At 37.0% G+C, this 19,845-nt stretch overlaps 1 protein-coding gene across 1 annotated transcript in view; it reads left to right on the top strand.

Moving 5' to 3' along the window:
- The window catches only part of CSMD3 (CUB and Sushi multiple domains 3), a 1,491,512-nt gene that overhangs the window by 1,187,758 nt on the left and 283,909 nt on the right, over nucleotides 1–19,845 (top strand). Inside the window, exon 32 of the mRNA XM_010863441.1 lies at nucleotides 1,253–1,369. Coding sequence (XP_010861743.1) covers nucleotides 1,253–1,369 — 117 coding nt within the window. The remainder of the gene's footprint in view (nucleotides 1–1,252; nucleotides 1,370–19,845) is intronic.

Consider the following 19,845-nt stretch of genomic DNA (forward strand, 5'->3'; position numbering starts at 1 on the left):
ATGTTTTGTTGTTCAGTTGCTAAGTAGTGTCTGATTCTGCGATGTCATAGATTGTAGTCCTCCAGTCTCAGCTGTCCTTGAGATTTCCCAGGCAAGAATACTGGAGTGAGTTGCCATTTTCATCTCCAAACATTTTTTGAACACTTTCTTTTATTTTAACTTTCTTCCTTCTTGGTTCCCAATAGACTAAATTCTTTGTCTCACCCTCTAGCTTCCCAGGTGGCTCAGTGGTAAAGAATCCGCTGCCAATGCAGGAGAAGCAAGAAACTCAGGTCTATCCCTGGACTGGGAAAATCCCCTGGAGTAGGAAATGGCAACCCACTCTAGTATTCTTGCCTGGAAAATCCAACAGACAAAGGCTCCTAACAACTATAGTCCATGGGGTCACAAAAAGTCGGATGCAACTGGTTACACGCGGCCACCCCCTAATCCTACCTTGGCATTCTCCAGGCTTCCTCTTTGGCCATCTTTCTCATTCTACATAATTCCTGGAAGATCCCATTCATGTAAATAATATCAACTATCACATTTTGCTTAGATAACTATAACCCCTTTAGTAGCCCATATCTTTCTCTGTGTTCCAGAACTATAAATCCAAAACATCCTCTTATCTTGTGAACAACAGAACCACTATCTACAAATTTTCCAGAAATCAGTTTCACCCTCATCTTTTTTAAGGAACACAGCACATTTGGGGCTGAGGTAGCAAAAATGCACCATCTCTATGCACCCATCAGCAACTCCTAATTTAAATGTAAATCATAAGCAGATAAGAGATTGATGAGAGAATATTTTACTTAGATGAGTGGATGAATGTGTTTATATAGCCATCCCTGTCCTGGGTATAGAAATAACTAATTTGATGGGAGCATAATCACAGTTGATTTTGAGTAGATTCAAAGCTTGGTGGTGAGTAAAACAATTTCCCACTTGCATGTGTAATTTCTCATCATTTTAAAAGAGATGATTATCTTTACTCTTTTATCATAAATGAAAGCAGACCACCATTATTACCTCTAGAGATAGATAGCACCACTATAATTTTATTATATTACTTTGCTTCTGAGAAGAGTAAATCTGACACTTAAAAAATTTTCTAGGTGCACAATTTTTTATTTTTAAAATATTTGACAACGAGGACCCTTGTTAAAACATATAAATGATATACCTTAAAATCAGTTAGCCATATTTTTATATCAAGAAAATATTCATAATATAATTTTTTTCTAAAAATAATATTTTTTAATTTCAGCACCGTGTGGAAGTCGTTCAACAGGTTCAGAAGGCACTGTTCTATCACCAAACTATCCAAAAAATTACAGTGTGGGACATAATTGTGTTTATTCTATAGCAGTTCCCAAGGAGTTTGGTAAGTAAGATTCATCTCATCATGTAGTATATCATTCTAAATATGCTTTATTTTCACTGTATGCTATTCAAAATGTTAGTTGCTTTTTAATGAAAATATTTACTGGTCATAAAGTACTCAAAAATTATTTTTAGATAGTAGCTTTGTAATAATAAAATTTTGAGTTTATTTTTTGCATTCTGAATTTATAGTCAAGTACACAGGTGAACAACAATATAAAAATGAAAACAGGATTGTTTTTAATTTTTAAAAATAAGTACATCCAGTAACCCTGCAAGTGCCTTCATATTGGAATTTCATAAAATGGGAAATTACCAGAGCATAAAGCAAAGTCTGCTCTGCCAAATATGCATATATTCAAATATGGAGCTGTTACAATAATAACAAAATATGTATAAAACAATTATATTAGTTTTATATTTTATAAACACATTTGCAGATAAAAAATATTTTTATTTTAAGCACCTAGTTTCTATGACAGCAGTGAATATAAAAAGACAGCAAAGGACATTTTGGCTCTTCTTGTCAACCTGACAATCTGTTCTACATTGGCATTGAGAAGACAATGTGTCCTTTGCTGACTTCACATCTCCCTGATCACAAGTCTTAGAAGTCACTTACCTGGCTTCTAAAGGTTTTGGATCTGAATTTCAGCTGGATCTAACCCAGGTTAAGCTCTGTTTATGGATGGATAGGCAAAGGAAATTTAGTGAACAGCAAAGTGTGGGAGAGAGGCTGAAAGATTTTTAGACTTCTACAATTTAGATTTACAGCGCTGTGTTACATGGTGAAGAATTTGCTAGGAAATGAATGTCTGGGTCAGGATGACGGAGTATTTTAGCAGAAGGATATAGATTTTATCATATCAAGATTTTTGGATCACATCTTCACTTAATGTTTGTGCTGATAATAAAATAAGCTGATGCTTCCAGTCCAATTTCTTATAATGAGAATTTACCTATATATCCTCCTTTTCTCTATTCTGAAACAAGTCCAAGATCCACAACTTAGTAAAGAGAACATTATCATCAGACAGGAAGTATTAAATCTTTTATTTTAACCTTGAAATAGAATTGATGATGCCAACATTAGCACAGTCTTTTTCTGCAATCTCTTATTCCTTAGCACGTTGATTTATTTATTCAGAGTTGAGCTCTTTGATTATGAAGAAAAGGACAGTTTAGAAAGAAAAAAATCATCCATATAATTGTGTTTATTGTATTGCATTTTGTGCCCAGAAGAGTTTTCCCTTTCTAGAGGGCTTTGTAGTCCCCAGTCACCAAAAATATTACATGGTGACTGATAGAATCTTAGCAGTGCTAATCCAGAAGACTGCATGGCTATCTGAGTCTCTCTGGAAGCCATTAATTTGTTCTGTTAGATTCTATTCTTGAGAACAGAATGCAGCCAAAGGATTGAAAAAGAAGAAAATCACATTTTCTTTCCCGATACATACACATGTTGGTCACCGGGAGGTATTTGATAGTAGCTTATATATGTATGTATATTCAAAGAGAGAAGAAAAAAGTTCTGATTAAAATTAAATTAATGGATTCCTAGTGAATGGAATTTGTATTTTAGCAGAGTTAATGTAAGTAAAATTAAATTCTCTTAATATGAAAAATAATACAACCAATAATTGGTGATTTTTAACACTAATTTTTTCAAACAAGTCTTAGATTTTCTGTGGATAAAATCAGGTACACTTTGATTAACTAGTAAGGAAACTGATTTTATTTTTCTATAAATGTTGCATCATTCTTTATTTCAAACTTTATATGAAGTCAAACAGATTCTAATCTAATTTTAGTTTGTCACACATTAGCTATCTGTCGTTGGACAAATAAACATAACTTCTTTGAAACTCAGTTTCTTTATGTGTAAAGCAGGGATCATTATGTATATGGAGCAGAGCTATTGTTAGTAGTAATAAGACTATGTATATATAGTATGTCATAGTCGATAATTCATACTATTGGGTTAAGAATGCCAGTTTTGGAGACAGATTTCCAGATTGAGAACACAACTCAATTTTCTCTTTTCCATTGGACTAATTACATGAGTCTTACTTTTCGTATCTCTGAAATAGAAGTGATGTGTCTATTTCTTAGAGTTATTTTATAATTAAATAAAATATGTGTAAGTCATTATATAGTATATTATAAGTCACATACACACCTGGATGCACATACAAACACACTTTATGTTCACATTCATAGGTACTCCTAACCTCAAAAGTTGAAATAAAATGACATGGATTACTCAGTAGCCCTAGGGTCTTAAGAGTAACATGGCTAAAAATAAAACATTTATATTGTATAATTAAAGCATGAAAACACATATTTTGTGCTTTACTTCTCCAGTGAATATCTAATCACCTATTGATCACTTGAAATTTTCTGAAAACAAAATAGAGGAATTAAACACTGCAGTCATAGATATCTTTCTGTCCCTACCTTTCCCTCTTTAATGTGAGATAATCAAGCAACAGTTACTGGATCTCTGCAAATCAAATTTTTTGTTTGTTTGTTTCTTCCTCTCTTTCTCACTTTGCCATGATTTCCTTCTGTTGCTTTTGTGTTGTGTTTTATGACTTTTGATATCACGTCATAACATATCACTTTTCACATTTTTCCTGTCATTTATCCCAAATTATAACCATTTCTTCCTCCATATCTTTTATATGCAGACACTTAGAATTTAATTTTTAAATATTGTAGCAAAATATCTGTCAATACACTCTATTCATTTATTGAGATTTCATGTTTTTACAAGGGTTAAACTTCTAAAGTCATTATATAAGGAGAAAACCACATGCAATCAACATTACCCATGAAAATACCGTGTCAGCTGTAGAAGATCATCCACAGTATTTTGTGTAAGCCATATTATCTCAACAATTCTAACAGGACATTTTTTCCTCCAGTGTTAGAAAGATAGCAGTTGTTCAGATAATACCAGATGAGCTAGTTTGGTTTCTTATAGGTCATTTACTACAAAATTGCTTTCATTTATTTATTTTTGCCCAGTGTAGATATGAATTAAATGTGCATATAATGTAACTCTACTGGTTGACTGAGTGAATACTATTTTGTCAGTGAATTTCTGTCTTTAAGTTTTTCTAGATAAGAGTCAATTCATAACACTTTTATCAGCATCATTGATTTCATTTCAACTTCATCTATTAGGGTCATCTGGTAATATTCATTCTGTAGGATTCTGGTTCTAAATACTTAGAAAATAACATTTATGGGTCAGTTGTTGATATTTAGCTGTCTTTCCTCTAATGAACTATTTCCCTTTTAATTTTTTTTTTTTTTTTTAATTTAAGAATGTTCTGTTTTGGACTTCCATGGTGATCCAGTAGTTAAGACTCCACACTTCCTCTGTGGGGGGCATGGGCTCAATCCCTAATCAGGGAACTAAGATCCTACATGACACACAAAGGGCAGAAAAAAAAAATACCTTAGTTTATGTATTAATAAAATAAGTTTTATTTTTCCTTCATCTTAATGTTTAACAATAAGTTGTTTCCCTTTATGGTTTGTTTGCTATAGTCTTCATGCACTGTTTTTAAGTGCCAAAAACATAGCAGACAAATTTTATTTTATTTTGAATTTGGTATAGGATAGATATTTTGAATATAAGAGAACTGTTGACATTGTTGGGGGAAACATTTTTATTGATATTATATATTTATACCTGTAGTGTAGGGCCAAAGTCATTTTGCAAGGAGGAGGTGGCTAGTAAATTTGGGGAATAAATGTTGTGGATTTCTATTTCCATAAGCTTGGCTGAAATAAAACAGAAAGAGGTAAGAGCTATAACCAAAGTACCATACTAGTCAAAGGCTAGTGTTTGTGTTTGTCTGTTTTTTCTTGGGATAGAAAGTAATGGAGTTTTTAGCTTAAAGCCTAACAGAAATATAGTAGAGAGGGCAAAATTGAAGATTTTAGATGGACCAGTTAGTAAAGCACGATGCTTAAAGCAATCTAAGGAGATGGGATTTTAAAAACCTAGAGGGCCTCTTCAAACTATAATGCAGGAGAAATCATTCATGATTAGTATCATTGTACCTCAGTTAATTTCACATGCAACATTGCCTTTTGAAATTATCATCGCTTCCTGATCTCCTTCCTCTCTTCCCCTTCTTCCATCACTCACTCTTTACATTCTGGAAAGTATCTGCAAAATAAATGTATTAGTATCCTAAGTCTGCCTTAACAAAGTATCATAAATTTAGTGGCTTAGAACAACAGAGGTTTATTCTTTCACAGTTCTGGAGACTAGACCCCTGAAATCAAGGTATCAGTAACATTACACTCCCTCTGCAGATCCTAGAGAAGAATCCTTCCTTGCTTCTTCCTAACTTTAATGGCCCCAAGCAATCCTTGAAGTTCTGTAGTTTGTAGCTACATCACCCAGGTGGCGCTAGTGGAGAAGGGAATGGCTACCCACTGGTAAAGAACCCCCTGCCAATGCAGGAGACACAAGAGACTCAGGTTCAACTCCTGGGTCAGGAAGATCACCTGGAGGAGGGCATGGCAACCCACCCTGGTAGCATTTTGTATCATTTGTTCTAGGGACACCAGTTGTAGGATTTAGCGTCCACCCTAATCCATAACTTCATCTGAATCTTAGTTATATCTGCAGAGGTCGTTTTTCCAAATACAATGATACTCTGAGTGCCTGGGTGGGGTTGAATATTAAGGGGACTCTATTCAACACACTACAGAGGATAGACTATATTACTATGGTTTTATGTAGAAAATCCTAGTATAAATTACTCTACAAAGCATGTATCAAATATTAACTATATAGAATGTAAACTAACATTCAGATTTCTTGGAGAATTCCAACATGTAAATCACCTTGAGGAAATCCAGGATAGTCTATGGTGACTTAACTTTGTGTTTAGCTTACCAGATAGTCTCACCTCCTTAAAGACCCATACTGAACACATATTTGTTAAGATATAAAGCTTACTTTTTCCCAAGACTGGCTTTCAAAAGTGGCATCTTGGAAATGTGCATGAAAAGCTTTTCAGGTTTTCCTTCTTAGGTTTCCCAGATATCTGCCCTATCTCTTATCTTTTGTTCTTGTGTAGACTATTGTCTGCATAGATTTCAAATTCATGAATCCTTAAATCACACAAAGTTATTGTCAGTCTAGTATACTCTGTACAGGGGCATGGAGTTACCAAGACCTTTTGTGTATTTGCTGTGGGAAAAGATTTTTGTTTATCTTTAAATTAGCTATCATCACCTTAAACTTTTCTTCTACTCTACATATTTTGTTTCTTATTCACAACTATTGTCTTTATATTTCCTAGTGTGGTATTTTCCCTCTAGTCAATCTGCAAAAATCTTTCTCTATGATACTGCCTATAAAATAGGATTAAACTTATTTTTTAAACTAATTTGAACTTTATTAAAACTTATGATCTATTAACAACTATCTCATTAATCCTTATTATATACATTAAATGTATTACTTCCCTTCCATCTTACAGACTTAGGAAATTGAATGATGATTGTTGAATACAATCTATTTTTGCAATACATCTTTCAATTTTCTGTGTAAACTCTTAGTCTATGAAAAGTAGTCTTTAAAAATTTAGGTCTCCTTAAAACTTAGAAGGAAAAACCAAAATGGATTGAAACTAAGATGCACACACACTATATATAAACATATATATGTGTATACATATATATATTGACAATTCAGTTATATCAGTACATATATTCATTCTTTTTTGATTCTTTACCCCATAGGTTATTACAAAATATTGAATAGAGTTCCCTGTGTTATACAATAGGTTCTTATTAGTATCTATTTTACATATAGTAGTGTGTGTTAATCCCAAGCTCCAAATTTTTCCCTCCCCCTCACATTTCCCCTTTGATAACCATAAATTTGTTTTCAAAACCTATTAATCTGTTTCTATTTGTAAACAAGTTCATTTATATAATTTTAATTAGATTCCACATATGAATGATATTATATGATATTGTCTTTGTCTGATATGATAATCTCTAGGTCTATTTATGTTGCTGCAAATGGCATTAATTCATTCTTTTTAATGACTGAGTAATATTCCACTGTGTGTGTGTGTGTGTGTGTGTGTGTGTGTGTGTGTACACACATGAACATGGACATAAGTGAGCAAACTCCAGAAGACTGTGAAGGACAGGGAAGCCAGGCGTCCTGCAGTCCATGGAGTCACAAAAAGTCAGACACAAATAAGCAACTAAACAACAAATATACGTATGTGTTTTTGTGTGTATATATATGTGTGTGTCTGTGTGTATACACCACATATATATATACACTACATCTTATTAATCCATTCCTCTGTCCATGAACATTTAGATTGCTTTCATGTCTTAGCCATTGTAAATGGTGCCACAGGGAACATCGGGGTGCATGCATATTTTCAAATTATGGTTTTCTTTAGATATACAACCAGCAGTGGGATTGCAGGATCATATGGTAGTTCTTTTTCATTTTTTAAGGAACCTCCATAGTGTTCTCCATAGTGGTTGTACCAATTTACATTCCCACCTGCAGTGTAGGAGAGAATGTAAATTGGTCACACTGTAACCAGTGTTTCTTGTTTGCAGATTTTTTTTTTAAATGATGGCCATTCTGACTGGTGTGAGGTTGTAGTTTTGATTTTTATTTCTTGATAATTAGTAATGTTGAGCAACTTTTAGTGTGCTTTTTGGCCATCTGTATGTCTTCTTTGGAGAAATATCTATTTAGATCTTATGCTCATTTTTTCATTGGATTGTTTGCTTTTTTTGACGTAGAGCTACATGAGCTGTTTTTATATTTTGGAGATTAATCCCTTGTCATCAACCATTTCCCTTTTGATCTTATAGTGTTCTCAAATGACCTATTTTATTCAGCATTGTTTACATAATTTATGTTGTTGTTACCTGTATTTATACTTAATTCAGTAATTTATTGTCACTGAGTTTCCCCACATTTTAGTGACAAACTGTTTTGAGATTTTTTTTTTTTTTCTCATTAGGTCACTACATTTTATTGGCATTCTGTTTTTGCCTGGTATGAAGTTTTCAGTAATAAATAAACTCTTACAGTCAATAAAGGCTATTTATATTTGAAGTGTATGATACTTCATTTTTTAGCAGTACATTTGTATCAAATTTAATGATTTATCTTTTGTAAATATTGAATTTACTTATCTAACAATGATGAATAATCTTCATAAAATGTGTGTTTACTCAAAATTTGTATTTACTATTTATCATCACTAGTTAAATATGAAACACTTGAAAAGGAAAGCTCTTTTACTCTTTTAAAACTGATGATTGTGTTAATGTCAGTATACAAAATGACTAAGCTAATTTTACCCTTGTAAGAAAGGAAGCTTTTTTTGAGCCTAATATTTTAGGGTAAGGAATATTTAATTAGCATATGTAAAATTATATTATTTAATTATTTGGTTACTATTCATAATTAGATTTGTGGCCATATTTGGTCACTAGCTAGAATAGGACCCCCCCCATTCAAGTTTGGTTCAGATGTCAAGACTCATGATACCACACTTTGACCAAGATGGTAAAAAAGATGTATTACTGATACAATGAGGCTTTCTGAAACGAGCAGGACAGTATCCAAAATTGGATCCAAGCAGATCCAAAATTGCTTAAGGGAGCAAAAAAAGCTAGCTGGTTTTGGGTTTTATAGTGGTGACACTGGAGTGAAAGCTCCTACATGCTGGTCAGGGCTTGTGAGATTCAAAATTCCCATTGCTTATAAAGGAGAATGCATACATGTGTTCTTATCAGCTTGCCCAAATATCAGGCAAAAGGGAAACTGGGGGATGGGGAGGAGAGCTTGAAACTTGTGAGCAGTTAAAGATCAACGATGGATCGGCCTTCATCACAATTCACTCTCAGTGTTTGACTGAGTGAATTGCACCATGTTTGAACTTGTTTATAGCCACAGTGGTACTTTGTGAATCATAGATCTATTTAGTAAAGGAGATGAAAATTCATTGAACACCTTGTTCTAGAGCTCAGCAATATGGTGAGAAGTGAAATGAGTACCTTGATCATTAGCAAGAATGACTAGAACTCTGTGTAGAGGCACATGTGGCATTGTCTGCATTTTGGGAATGTCTAAGAAAAGATTTCAAAATTTTTTTCCTCATAAAGGGCAACCCTCGACCACATGGTCAGACAGTTGGCAACGGCCCAGTAGTTTGCAAAAAGTGTTCAGTTGGACTGATTTATTGACAAGGGTGGTCAGTGTAAAATGCCTGACTGAAGTTTGGGCAGTTGCACTAATTGAGTCCTTTAACAGAGATGTCTTAGTTAAGATTTGAAAAGCAATGGCTCTCCAGGAAGTTGAGTCACGTATGATGATGGTAGCTGTACTTGCTGTGACATGTACAAACTTTGTTTGCTATCCACTCAAGATCCCAAGCAGTTCCTCTAGCTAAGGGGTTCAGAAGAGTAGTGACTGCCTGTGAAACCATAGTGTCTGTCAAGGAACTAAGATTAGGGCAGACCACACCCTCATTGGGGTGGGTTACCCCAGGGGACCTACGTTTGGCTTTAACAAATAGATATCATTTCCATTTTAGCAAGAAAGCCTTAGCAGCCATACCCAGCTTGCAAGGTACTACTTTCATGATCCGAGGTGTAATGGAAAGCTGGATAGAGAGGATCATGATCTTAGAGCCTGTGACTGCCTCTGTTTCCAGGAGATCCCAGTATGCAGCATTGTCATTGTGATGACATAGGGCTTCAGGTGGGAACCTCTTGCATTTGAAGTCCATGGGCAACTTATGGCTACTATGAGTGGCCCAGAAATTCCAAGAGGCATGAGAGGAAGTTGCTAAAGCCTTTACAGTGAAGAAGTCAAAGGGTAAAAAGTGGCAGCACCAGTTATATTAAAATTTGGAAAGATTCTAGAGGCTTTTTTTTTTTTTTTTTTGGTAAAAGGCCCCATTCAAGGTAGTTCAGTATACTAGTAACAGGATAAATGGGCTTAAGTAAATGAAACATATTTTTATAAATGAAAAATATGTTGCCCTCAAAATCTAAAAATTGCTAAAATATTTTCAGCTTGTTTTAACACTGTGGTACCATGAGAGTCAAGGTTTATTTCTTAATGGTGTTAAGGATGGAGTAGCTTTTGACTGACCAATTAATAGCTCAGGATTTAACTCAAGAGACAGGGCCTTCTAATACGTGTAGGGAAATGAAACCACCACCACCCCTTTTTGTGAACTCTTTTATATCTGCTTGTCTTGAATGATTGTGACAAATGAATCTCCTTGAAGGAAGATATGATGTTACCTGTGCTCCTAGACAAAGTTGAATGCAGTTACCATCTTGCCTACCAAGGCAGTATGCAGTGGCTAGGCTTCTGAAGACCTCGTAGGTAGCCAGGTAAAGTTGTCCTTTCAAAGTGCAAAGCAGAGAGCATATCTCAAAGGCAAACTATAGCTAAGTGTCTTTTGAAACTGATATTAAATAGATGAGATGAGCGAAATCAGGGCTTCCCGGGTGGCGCAGTGGTAAAGAATCCACCTGCCAATGCAGGAGATGCAGATGTGGGTTTGATTACTTGGTTGGGAATATTCCCTGGAGAAAAATGGCAGCATGCTCCAGTATTCTTGCCTAGAAAATCCCATGGACAGAGGAGCCTGATAGTTATAGTACACAGGGTCTCAAAGAGTCCGACATGACTTAACAACTAAGCACACACATGAGCCAAATCATTAGCAGAATATTACCACCTAGTGATTAGATGGGGCTCATAACTTAGACAATATTGGATATGAGGCCTTTAATGAGTGGAGCAACAGAATTAGAGTTTCAGAAAACCACTGTGAGTTACCATTCATTTTTCCCAGGTTTAAGAAAAACCTAGCTTGTGTGTTAGTTGCTGTTGTGTCCAACTCTTTGTGACCTCATGAACTAAGCCCACCAAGCCCCTCTGTCCATGGAATACTCCAGGCAAGAATACTGGAGTGGTTAACCATTCCCTTCTCCACGGAAGAAGATGGGAGGTCCCCTGGATGGGACCTAACCTCAGTCTCCTGCATTGCTGACAGATTCTTTACAGTCTGAGCCACCAGGGAAGCCCAAATTGGCTATTAAATGGAGAAGTAGTGGTGATAAATACCCCTTCTATAAATGTCTTTTACAGTGGGCTTCAATATATGAAGACTGTTTTAAAATGCAGTGAACCATATGAACTATTTTAAGTGTTAAGAAAAGGCCATGGGATCTCAATTTCTTAGCCTGTTGTAAATGCAAAAGATAACTTAATTTATTACATTTCTGATTACAGCTTCTTTCATGACCACTGTTGGATATTTAGGGAGTGCAGTAGTTCCGATGATTAAAATGAAGCATACTTATTTGTTCACTCAGCACAGTTCAGTCACTCAGTCATGTCTGACTCTTTGAGACCCCATGAATTTCAGCATGCCAGGTCTTCCTTTCCATCACAACTCCCAGAGTTCACCCAAACTCATCTCCATCAAGTGGGTAATCCCATACAGCCATTTCATCCTCTGTCGTCCCCTTCTCCTACTACCCCCAATCCCTTCCAGCATCAGAGTCTTTTCCAATGAGTCAACTCTTCTCATGAGGTGGCCAAAGTATTGGAGTGTCAGCTTTAGCATCAGTCTTTCCAGAGAACACCCATGACTGATCTCCTTTAGAATGGACTGGTTGGATATCCTTGCAGTCCAAGGGACTCTCAAGAGTCTTCTCCAACACCACAGTTCAAAAGCATCAATTCTTCAGTGCTCACCTTTCTTCACGGTCCAACTTTCACATCCTACATGACCAACATAGCCTTGACTAGATGGACCTTGATTGACAAATAATGTCTCTGCTTTTGAATATGCTATTTAGGTTGGTCATAACTTTCTTCCCAGGGGTAAACGTCTTTTAATTTCATGGCTGCAATCACAATCTGAAGTGATTTTGGAACCCCCAAAAATAAAGTCTGACACTATTTCCACTGCTTCCCCACCTATTTCCCATGAAGTGATGGGACCAAATGCCGTGATCTTCATTTTCTTTTTTTTTTCAAAAACAAAATTAATTTTATTTTTATAAAAAGGTTTTAATTATACAGTTTATAATACATGTACCTATGCAAACATAATCAAAGGCAATTTAATCTTTTGACTTTCACAAAGTTATAAACTTTTAATGTAGGCATCATTATGTATTTTATCAACCAGGACAACAATAATCATTCCTCATTCTCTTAAATATACATTGAGCATCTACAAGATATCAAGTACCAGGTTGGCCTCTGGAAACTGAGCTTTAAGCCAACTTTTTCGCTCTCCTCTTTCACTTTCAACAAGAGGCTTTTTAGTTCCTCTTCCCTTTCTGCCATAAGGGTGGTGTCATCTGCATATCTGAGGGTATTGATATTTCTCCCGGCAATCTTGATTCCAGCTTGTGCTTCCTCCAGCCAGTGTTTCTCATAATGTACTCTGCATACAAATTAAATAAGCAGGGTGACAATATACAGCCTTGACGAACTCCTTTTCCTATTTGGAACCAGTCTGTTGTTCCATGTCCAGTTCTAACTGTTGCTTCCTGACCTGCATACAAATTTCTCAAGAGGCAGATCAAGTGGTCTGGTATTCCTGTCTCTTTCAGAATTTTCCACAGTTATATGTGTTATACACAGTCAAAGGTTTAGCATGGTCAATAAAGCATAAATAGATGTTTTTCTGGAACTCTCTGGCTTTTTCCATGATCCAGTGGATGTTGGCAGTTTGATCTTTGGTTCCTCTGCCTTTTCTAAAACCAGCCTGAACATCTGGAAATTCACGGTTCATGTATCGCTGAAGCCTGGCTTGGAGAATTTTGAGCATTACTTTACTAGCGTGTGAGATGAGTGCAATTGTACAGTAGTTTGAACTTTCTTTGGTGTTGCCTTTCTTTGGGATTGGAATGAAAACTGACCTTTTTCAGTCCTGAGGCCACTGCTGTGTTTTCTAAATTTGCTGGCATATTGAGTGAAGTCCTTTCATAGCATCATCTTCCAGGATTTGAAATAGCTCAACTGGAATTCTGTCACCTCCAATAGCTTTGTTCGTAGTGATACTTTCTAAAGCCCACTTGACTTCACATTCCAGGATGTCTGGCTCTAGGTGAGTGACCACACCATCCTGATTATATGGGTCATGTAGCTCTTTTTTGTACAGTTTTTCTGTGTATTCTTGCCACCTCTTCTTAATATCTTCTGCTTCTGTTAGGTCCATACCATTTCTGTCCTTTATCAAGCCCATTTTTGCATGAAATGTTCCCTTGGTATCTCTAATTTTCTTGAAGATATCTCTGGTCTTTCCCATTCTGTTGTTTTCCTCTATTTCTTTGCATTGATCACTGAGGAAGGCTTTCTTATCTCTCCCTGCTATTCTTTGGAACTCTGCATTCAGATGTTTATATCTTTCCTTTTCTCCTTTGCTTTTTGTTTCTCTTCTTTTCACAGCTATTTGTAAGGCCTCCCCAGATAGCCATTTTGCTTTTTTGCATTTCTTTTCCATGGGGATGGTCTTGATCCCTGTCTCCTGTACAATGTCATGAATCTCCATCCATAGTTTATCATGCACTCTATCAGATCTAGTCCCTTAAATCTATTTCTCACTTCCACTGTATAATCATAAGGAATTTGATTTAGGTCATACCTGAATGGTCTAGTAGTTTTCCCTCCTTTCTTCAATTTAAGTCTGAATTTGGCAATAAGGAGTTCATGATCTGAGCTACAGTCAGCTCCCTATCCTGTTTTTACTGACTTTATAGATCTTCTCCTTCTTTGGCTGCAACGAATATAATCAATCTGACTTCAGTGTTGACCATCTGGTGATGTCCACATGTAGAGTCTTCTCTTGTGTTGTTGGAAGACAGTGTTTGCTATGACCAGTGTGTTCTCTTGGCAAAACTCTATTAGCCTTTGCCCTGCTTCATTCCGTACTCAAAGGCCAAATTTGCCTGTTACTCCAGGTGTTTCTTGACTTCCTACTTTTGCATTCCAGTCCCCTATAATGAAAGGACATCTTTTTTGGGTGTTAATTCTGAAACGTCTTGTAGGTCTTCATAGAACCGTTCAACTTCAGCTTCTTCAGGGTTAGTGTTTGAGGCATAGACTTGGAGTACTGTGATATTGAATGGTTTGCCTTGGAAATGAACAGAGATCATTCTGTTGTTTTTGAGATTGCATCTAAGTACTGCATTTTGGACTCTTTGGTTGACCATGATGGCTACTCCATTTCTTCTAAGGGATTCCTTCCCACAGTAGTAGATATAATGGTCATTTGAGTTAAACTCACCCATTCCAGTCCATTTTAGTTCGCTGATTCCTAGAATGTCGATATTCACTCTTGCCATCTCCTGTTTGACTACTTCCAATGTGCCTTGATTTATGGAACTAATATTGCAGGTTCCTATGCAATATTGCTGTTTACAGCATCAGACCTTGCTTCTATCACCAGTCACATCCACAACTGGGTGTTGTTTTTGCTTTGGCTCCATCCCTTCATTCTTTCTGAAGTTATTTTTCCACTGATCTCAAGTAGCATATTGGGCACCTACTGACCTGGGGAGTTCCCCTTTCAGTATGCTATCATTTTGCCTTTTCATACTGTTCATGGGGTTCTCAAGGCAAGAACACTGAAGTGCTTTGCCATTCCCTTCTCCAGTGGACCACATTCTGTCAGACCTCTCCACCATGACCTACCCATCTTGGGTGGCCCCACAGGCCATGGCTTAGTTTCATTGAGTTAGATAAGACCATGGTCCGTGTGATTAGATTGACTAGTATTCTGTGATTATGGTTTGTGTATCTGGCCTCTGATGCCTCCCGCAATACCTCCCATCTTACTTGGGTTTCTCTTACCTTGGACATGGGATATCTCTTCACAGCTGCTCCAGCAAATCGCAGCCACTGCTCTTTACCTTGGACAAGGGGCATCTCTTTATATTTAATAAGTCCTTTAGATTACAGGTTATGAACTGTAATCTATTTAAGTATAGTGAGATCTCCAAGAATAATTATAATTTCACCTTCTATTTTGATTAAGGCCATGAAGGTTTGCCAGTTGGTTCATATTAGTAAATATTAAAGTTAATTCAAAACTCATGTTGCTGCTAAGTCACTTCAGTTGTGTCCGACTCTGTGTGACCCCATAGACAGCAGCCCACCAGGCTCCCCTGTCCCTGGGATTCTCCAGGCAAGAACACTGGAGTGGGTTGCCATTTCCTTCTCCAATGCATGAAAGTGAAAAGTGAAAGTGAAGTCACTCAGTCGTGTCCGACTCTTTGCAACCCCATGGATTGCAGCCCACTAGGGTCCTCTGCCCATGGGATTTTCCAGGCAAGAGTACTGGAGTGGGGTGCCATTGCCTTCTCCAAACTCATGTTATAGAGATACAAAAGCCCATCTGAGACATTTTAAATTTTCACTTTATAAATATTGTAGTAAAATTTAAGTTGCTATTTGGATCAAATTGTGGACCTCCTTTTTAACTAGCTTGTTTATTGATTACCAGATGTGTTTTAGAGGTTCCAGAAATGCTCTCTAAAATGAAAGTGTTAGTCACTCAATCATGTCTGACTATGCGACAATGTGTCTTCCCAACCCAGGGATCACACCTGGGTCTTCTGCATTGCAGGCTAGTGTTAAAGAACTTGTCTGGCAAAGCAGGTAGACATAAAGAGATGTCGGTTCAGTCTCTGGGTCAGGAATATCCCCTGGAGGAGGGCTTGACAACCCACACCAGTATTCTTGCCTGGAGAATCCCATGGACAGAGGAGTTGGGTGGGCTACAATCCCTGGAGTCTCGAAGACTCAGACATGACTGAAGCGACTTAACACGCATGCATGCTTTGGAGGAGGGAAGATCCCTTTGATCTCCTCATATTTATAAGTTTCTTCCTCCAGAATGTCAAATCTGTAACATCAGAATTATGGGCTCCACCACAACAATCATCGCTTTATATAGATTAAGGACTGGGAGTTTAAGTAGCATTTGAATTATCTTCTTAGTTGTGCCACATGGGTACCATTAGTATTTTATTCTATAAGCTTGAGGATAAAGATCTTTGTTTGCAAAGAAACCTTGGCAGCAGTTATAGCAAAAGATATTTATAGAGTGGTGAGTCATCTGCTTTTAGGACTGGAGACCTCAACATGCCACATGCTAACTCTTCTTCCACGCAATTGGCCATCCAACAGGACCACATATTTCACAGAGTATCAATATTTTTACTGAGAAATGTATAGAAGAAAGGCCACTGCCTGGTTGAGACCCACAGCCAGCAATCACAGAGTAAGAGTCATTTCTCTGAACCAAGCATTAGTCATAGTTTATGCTGGAATGAATATATGTAATTCAATCTGAGGCACAAAACAGGTCCAGTCTAAGATGCACAATCCAGAGTCTTTTTGAGGTGGGTCCCAACTCTTGTTTCTAAATGTCAATTATGAAAACTTCTGATGTAATTTGACTGAATCTATGATAAAGATTCATTGGAACTCAGCAAATGTAGATCAAAGCAGCATAGCTCAAACTCCAAGACTGCTAGTAGGTAACAGAGCTGATTTCTAATTCAAAGCAAAAAAGGAAAGAAAATCTAGTGGTCATTGCCTAGACACCCTCTTAACCGCATCCATTGTTCTGGTTGCCCTATAACCAAGTTTTTGTTTTTGTTTTTTTGGATTTTGAGAATAATCAGATCAGATCAGATCAGTCACTCAGTCGTGTCTGACTCTGCGACCCCATGAATCGCAGCATGCCAGGCCTCCCTGTCCATCACCAACTCCCGGAGTTCACTCAGACTCACGTCCATCGAGTCAGTGATGCCATCCAGCCATCTCATCCTCTGTCGTCCTCTTATCCTCTTGCCCCCAATCCCTCCCAGCATCAGAGTCTTTTCCAATGAGTCAACTCTTCGCATGAGGTGGCCATAGTACTGGAGTTTCAGCTTTAGTATCATTCCTTCCAATGAAATCCCAGGGCTGATTTCCTTCAGAATGGACTGGTTGGATCTCCTTGCAGTCCAAGGGACTCTCAAGAGTCTTCTCCAACACCACAGTTCAAAAGCATCAATTCTTCGGCGCTCAGCCTTCTTCACAGTCCAACTCTCACATCCATACATGACCACAGGAAAAACCATAGCCTTGACTAGACGAACCTTTGTTGGCAAAGTAATGTCTCTGCTTTTGAATATGCTATCTAGTTTGGTCATAACTTTCCTTCCAAGGAGTAAGCGTCTTTTAATTTCATGGCTGCAGTCACCATCTGCAATGATTGGTACCACACAAACACCAGGGGAGTATGAAGATTTTTATTATTCACGTAATGAAGTTTAAACAAGTCCAAAATAGTGTAAAATATCAGGGAAAAGCATTGACTTTGGGGGTTTTAGTGTGGTTACAGGGTGGTAGTGGAGTGAGGGTTTCTATGTTCAGATCAGTGCATTTATGGTTTGAATTTTCCACTAATGCCCTAGGAAAGGGAAAATTCAGCCTTCTAATCAGTTTGCCCATATAGGAGTTCTAAGGGAAAGGGGAGCAGTAGGTCTTGAAAGTTCTCAGCAGTAGATATCAGAATGGGTTTCAGACCCTTTAATATGAGCTTTAATTTATTATAAAGCTGTAATTTATAAATTGTATAGTAGCTTATGTGTTGGTATAATACCATGTATATCATAACTTCCTATTGCTATTATATTTTCTCCACTTTAAACAAAATTAATTCCTTTTATACTCTAAGACAATGACAGTAATATGCTCTAGAATATGATTAACTAAATTTTCAAAATAAGTATCAAAAAATCTGTTATGTCATTATGATAAATGTATATTTGCATTAATTGTGTAATGGGTGTCAAAGTTGGTGTTTCACATTTCTTTCATTTTAAAACACAGTTATAGGAAATAAATTATTAATGATTCTGAATAAACCTTTGAAAAACATAGCACAGGAACACCAAGCTAGACATTTTGCAACAATTTCTTTATTTTTTAATATAAATTTATTTACTTTAATTGGAGGCTAATTACAATATTGTATTGGTTTTGCCATACATCAACATGAATCTGCCACAGGTGTACACATGTTCCCCATCCTGACCACCCCCCTCACCTCCCTCCCCATACCATCCCTCTGGGTCATCCCAGTGCACCAGCCCCAAGCATCCTGTATTATGCATCAAACCTAGGCTGGCTATTTGTTTCACATATGATATTATACATGTTTCAATACCAGTCTGCCAAATCATCCTACCCTTGCCCTCTCCCACAGAGTCCAAAAGACTGTTCTATACATCTGTGTCTCTTTTGCTGTCTCGCATACAGGGTTATCATTACCATCTTTCTAAATTCCATATATATGCATTAGTATACTGTATTGGTGTTTTTCTTTCTGGCTTACTTCACTCTGTATAATAGGCTCCAGTTTCATCCACCTCATTAGAACTGATTCGAATGTATTCTTTTTAATGGCTGAGTAATACTCCATTGTGTATATGTACCACAGCTTTCTTATCCATTCATCTGCTGATGGACATCTAGGTTGCTTCCATGTCCTGGCTATTACAAACAGTGCTGCAATGAACACTGGGGTACACGTGTCTCTCAATTCTGGTTTCCTCGGTGTGTATGCCCAGCAGTGGGATTGCTGGCTCATAAGGCAGTTCTATTTCCAGTTTTGTAAGGAATCTCCACACTGTTCTCCATAGTGGCTGTACTAGTTTGCATTCCCACCAACAGTGTAAGAGGGTCCCCTTTTCTCCACACTCTTTCCAGCATTTATTGCTTGTAGACTTTTGGATCGCAGCCATTCTGACTGGCGTGAAATGGTACCTCATTGTGGTTTTGATTTGCATTTCTCTGACCATGAGTGATGTTGAGCATCTTTTAAAGTGTTCTAATTTCATTCTTTTACAAATGGTTGACCAGTTTTCCCAGCACCACTTGTTAAAGAGCTTGTCTTTTCTCCATTGTATATTCTTGCCTCCTTTTTCAAAGATAAGTTGTCCATAGGTGCATGGATTTATCTTTGGGCTTTCTATTTTATTCCATTGATCTATATTTCTGTCTTGTGCTGGTACCATACTGTCTTGATGACTGGCTTTGTAGTAGAGCCTGAAGTCAGGCAGGTTGATTCCTCCACTTCAGTTCTTCTTTCTCAAGATTGTTTTGGTTATTCGAGATTTTTTGTATTTCCATACAAATTGTGAAATTATTTGTTCTAGCTCTGTGAAAAATACCGTTGGTAGCTTGATAGGGATTGCATTGAATCTATAGATTGCTTTGGGTAGTATACTTATTTTCACTATATTGATTCTTCTGATCCATGAACATGGTACATTTCTCCATCTATTAGTGTCCTCTTTGATTTCTTTCACCAGTGTTTTATAGTTCTCTCTCTCTCTCTCTCTCTCTCTCTCCTGTCT

Source organism: Bison bison, unplaced genomic scaffold (genome assembly GCF_000754665.1).
Source record: "Bison bison bison isolate TAMUID 2011002044 unplaced genomic scaffold, Bison_UMD1.0 scf7180017864491, whole genome shotgun sequence".
NCBI classification, from domain to species: Eukaryota; Metazoa; Chordata; class Mammalia; order Artiodactyla; family Bovidae; genus Bison; species Bison bison.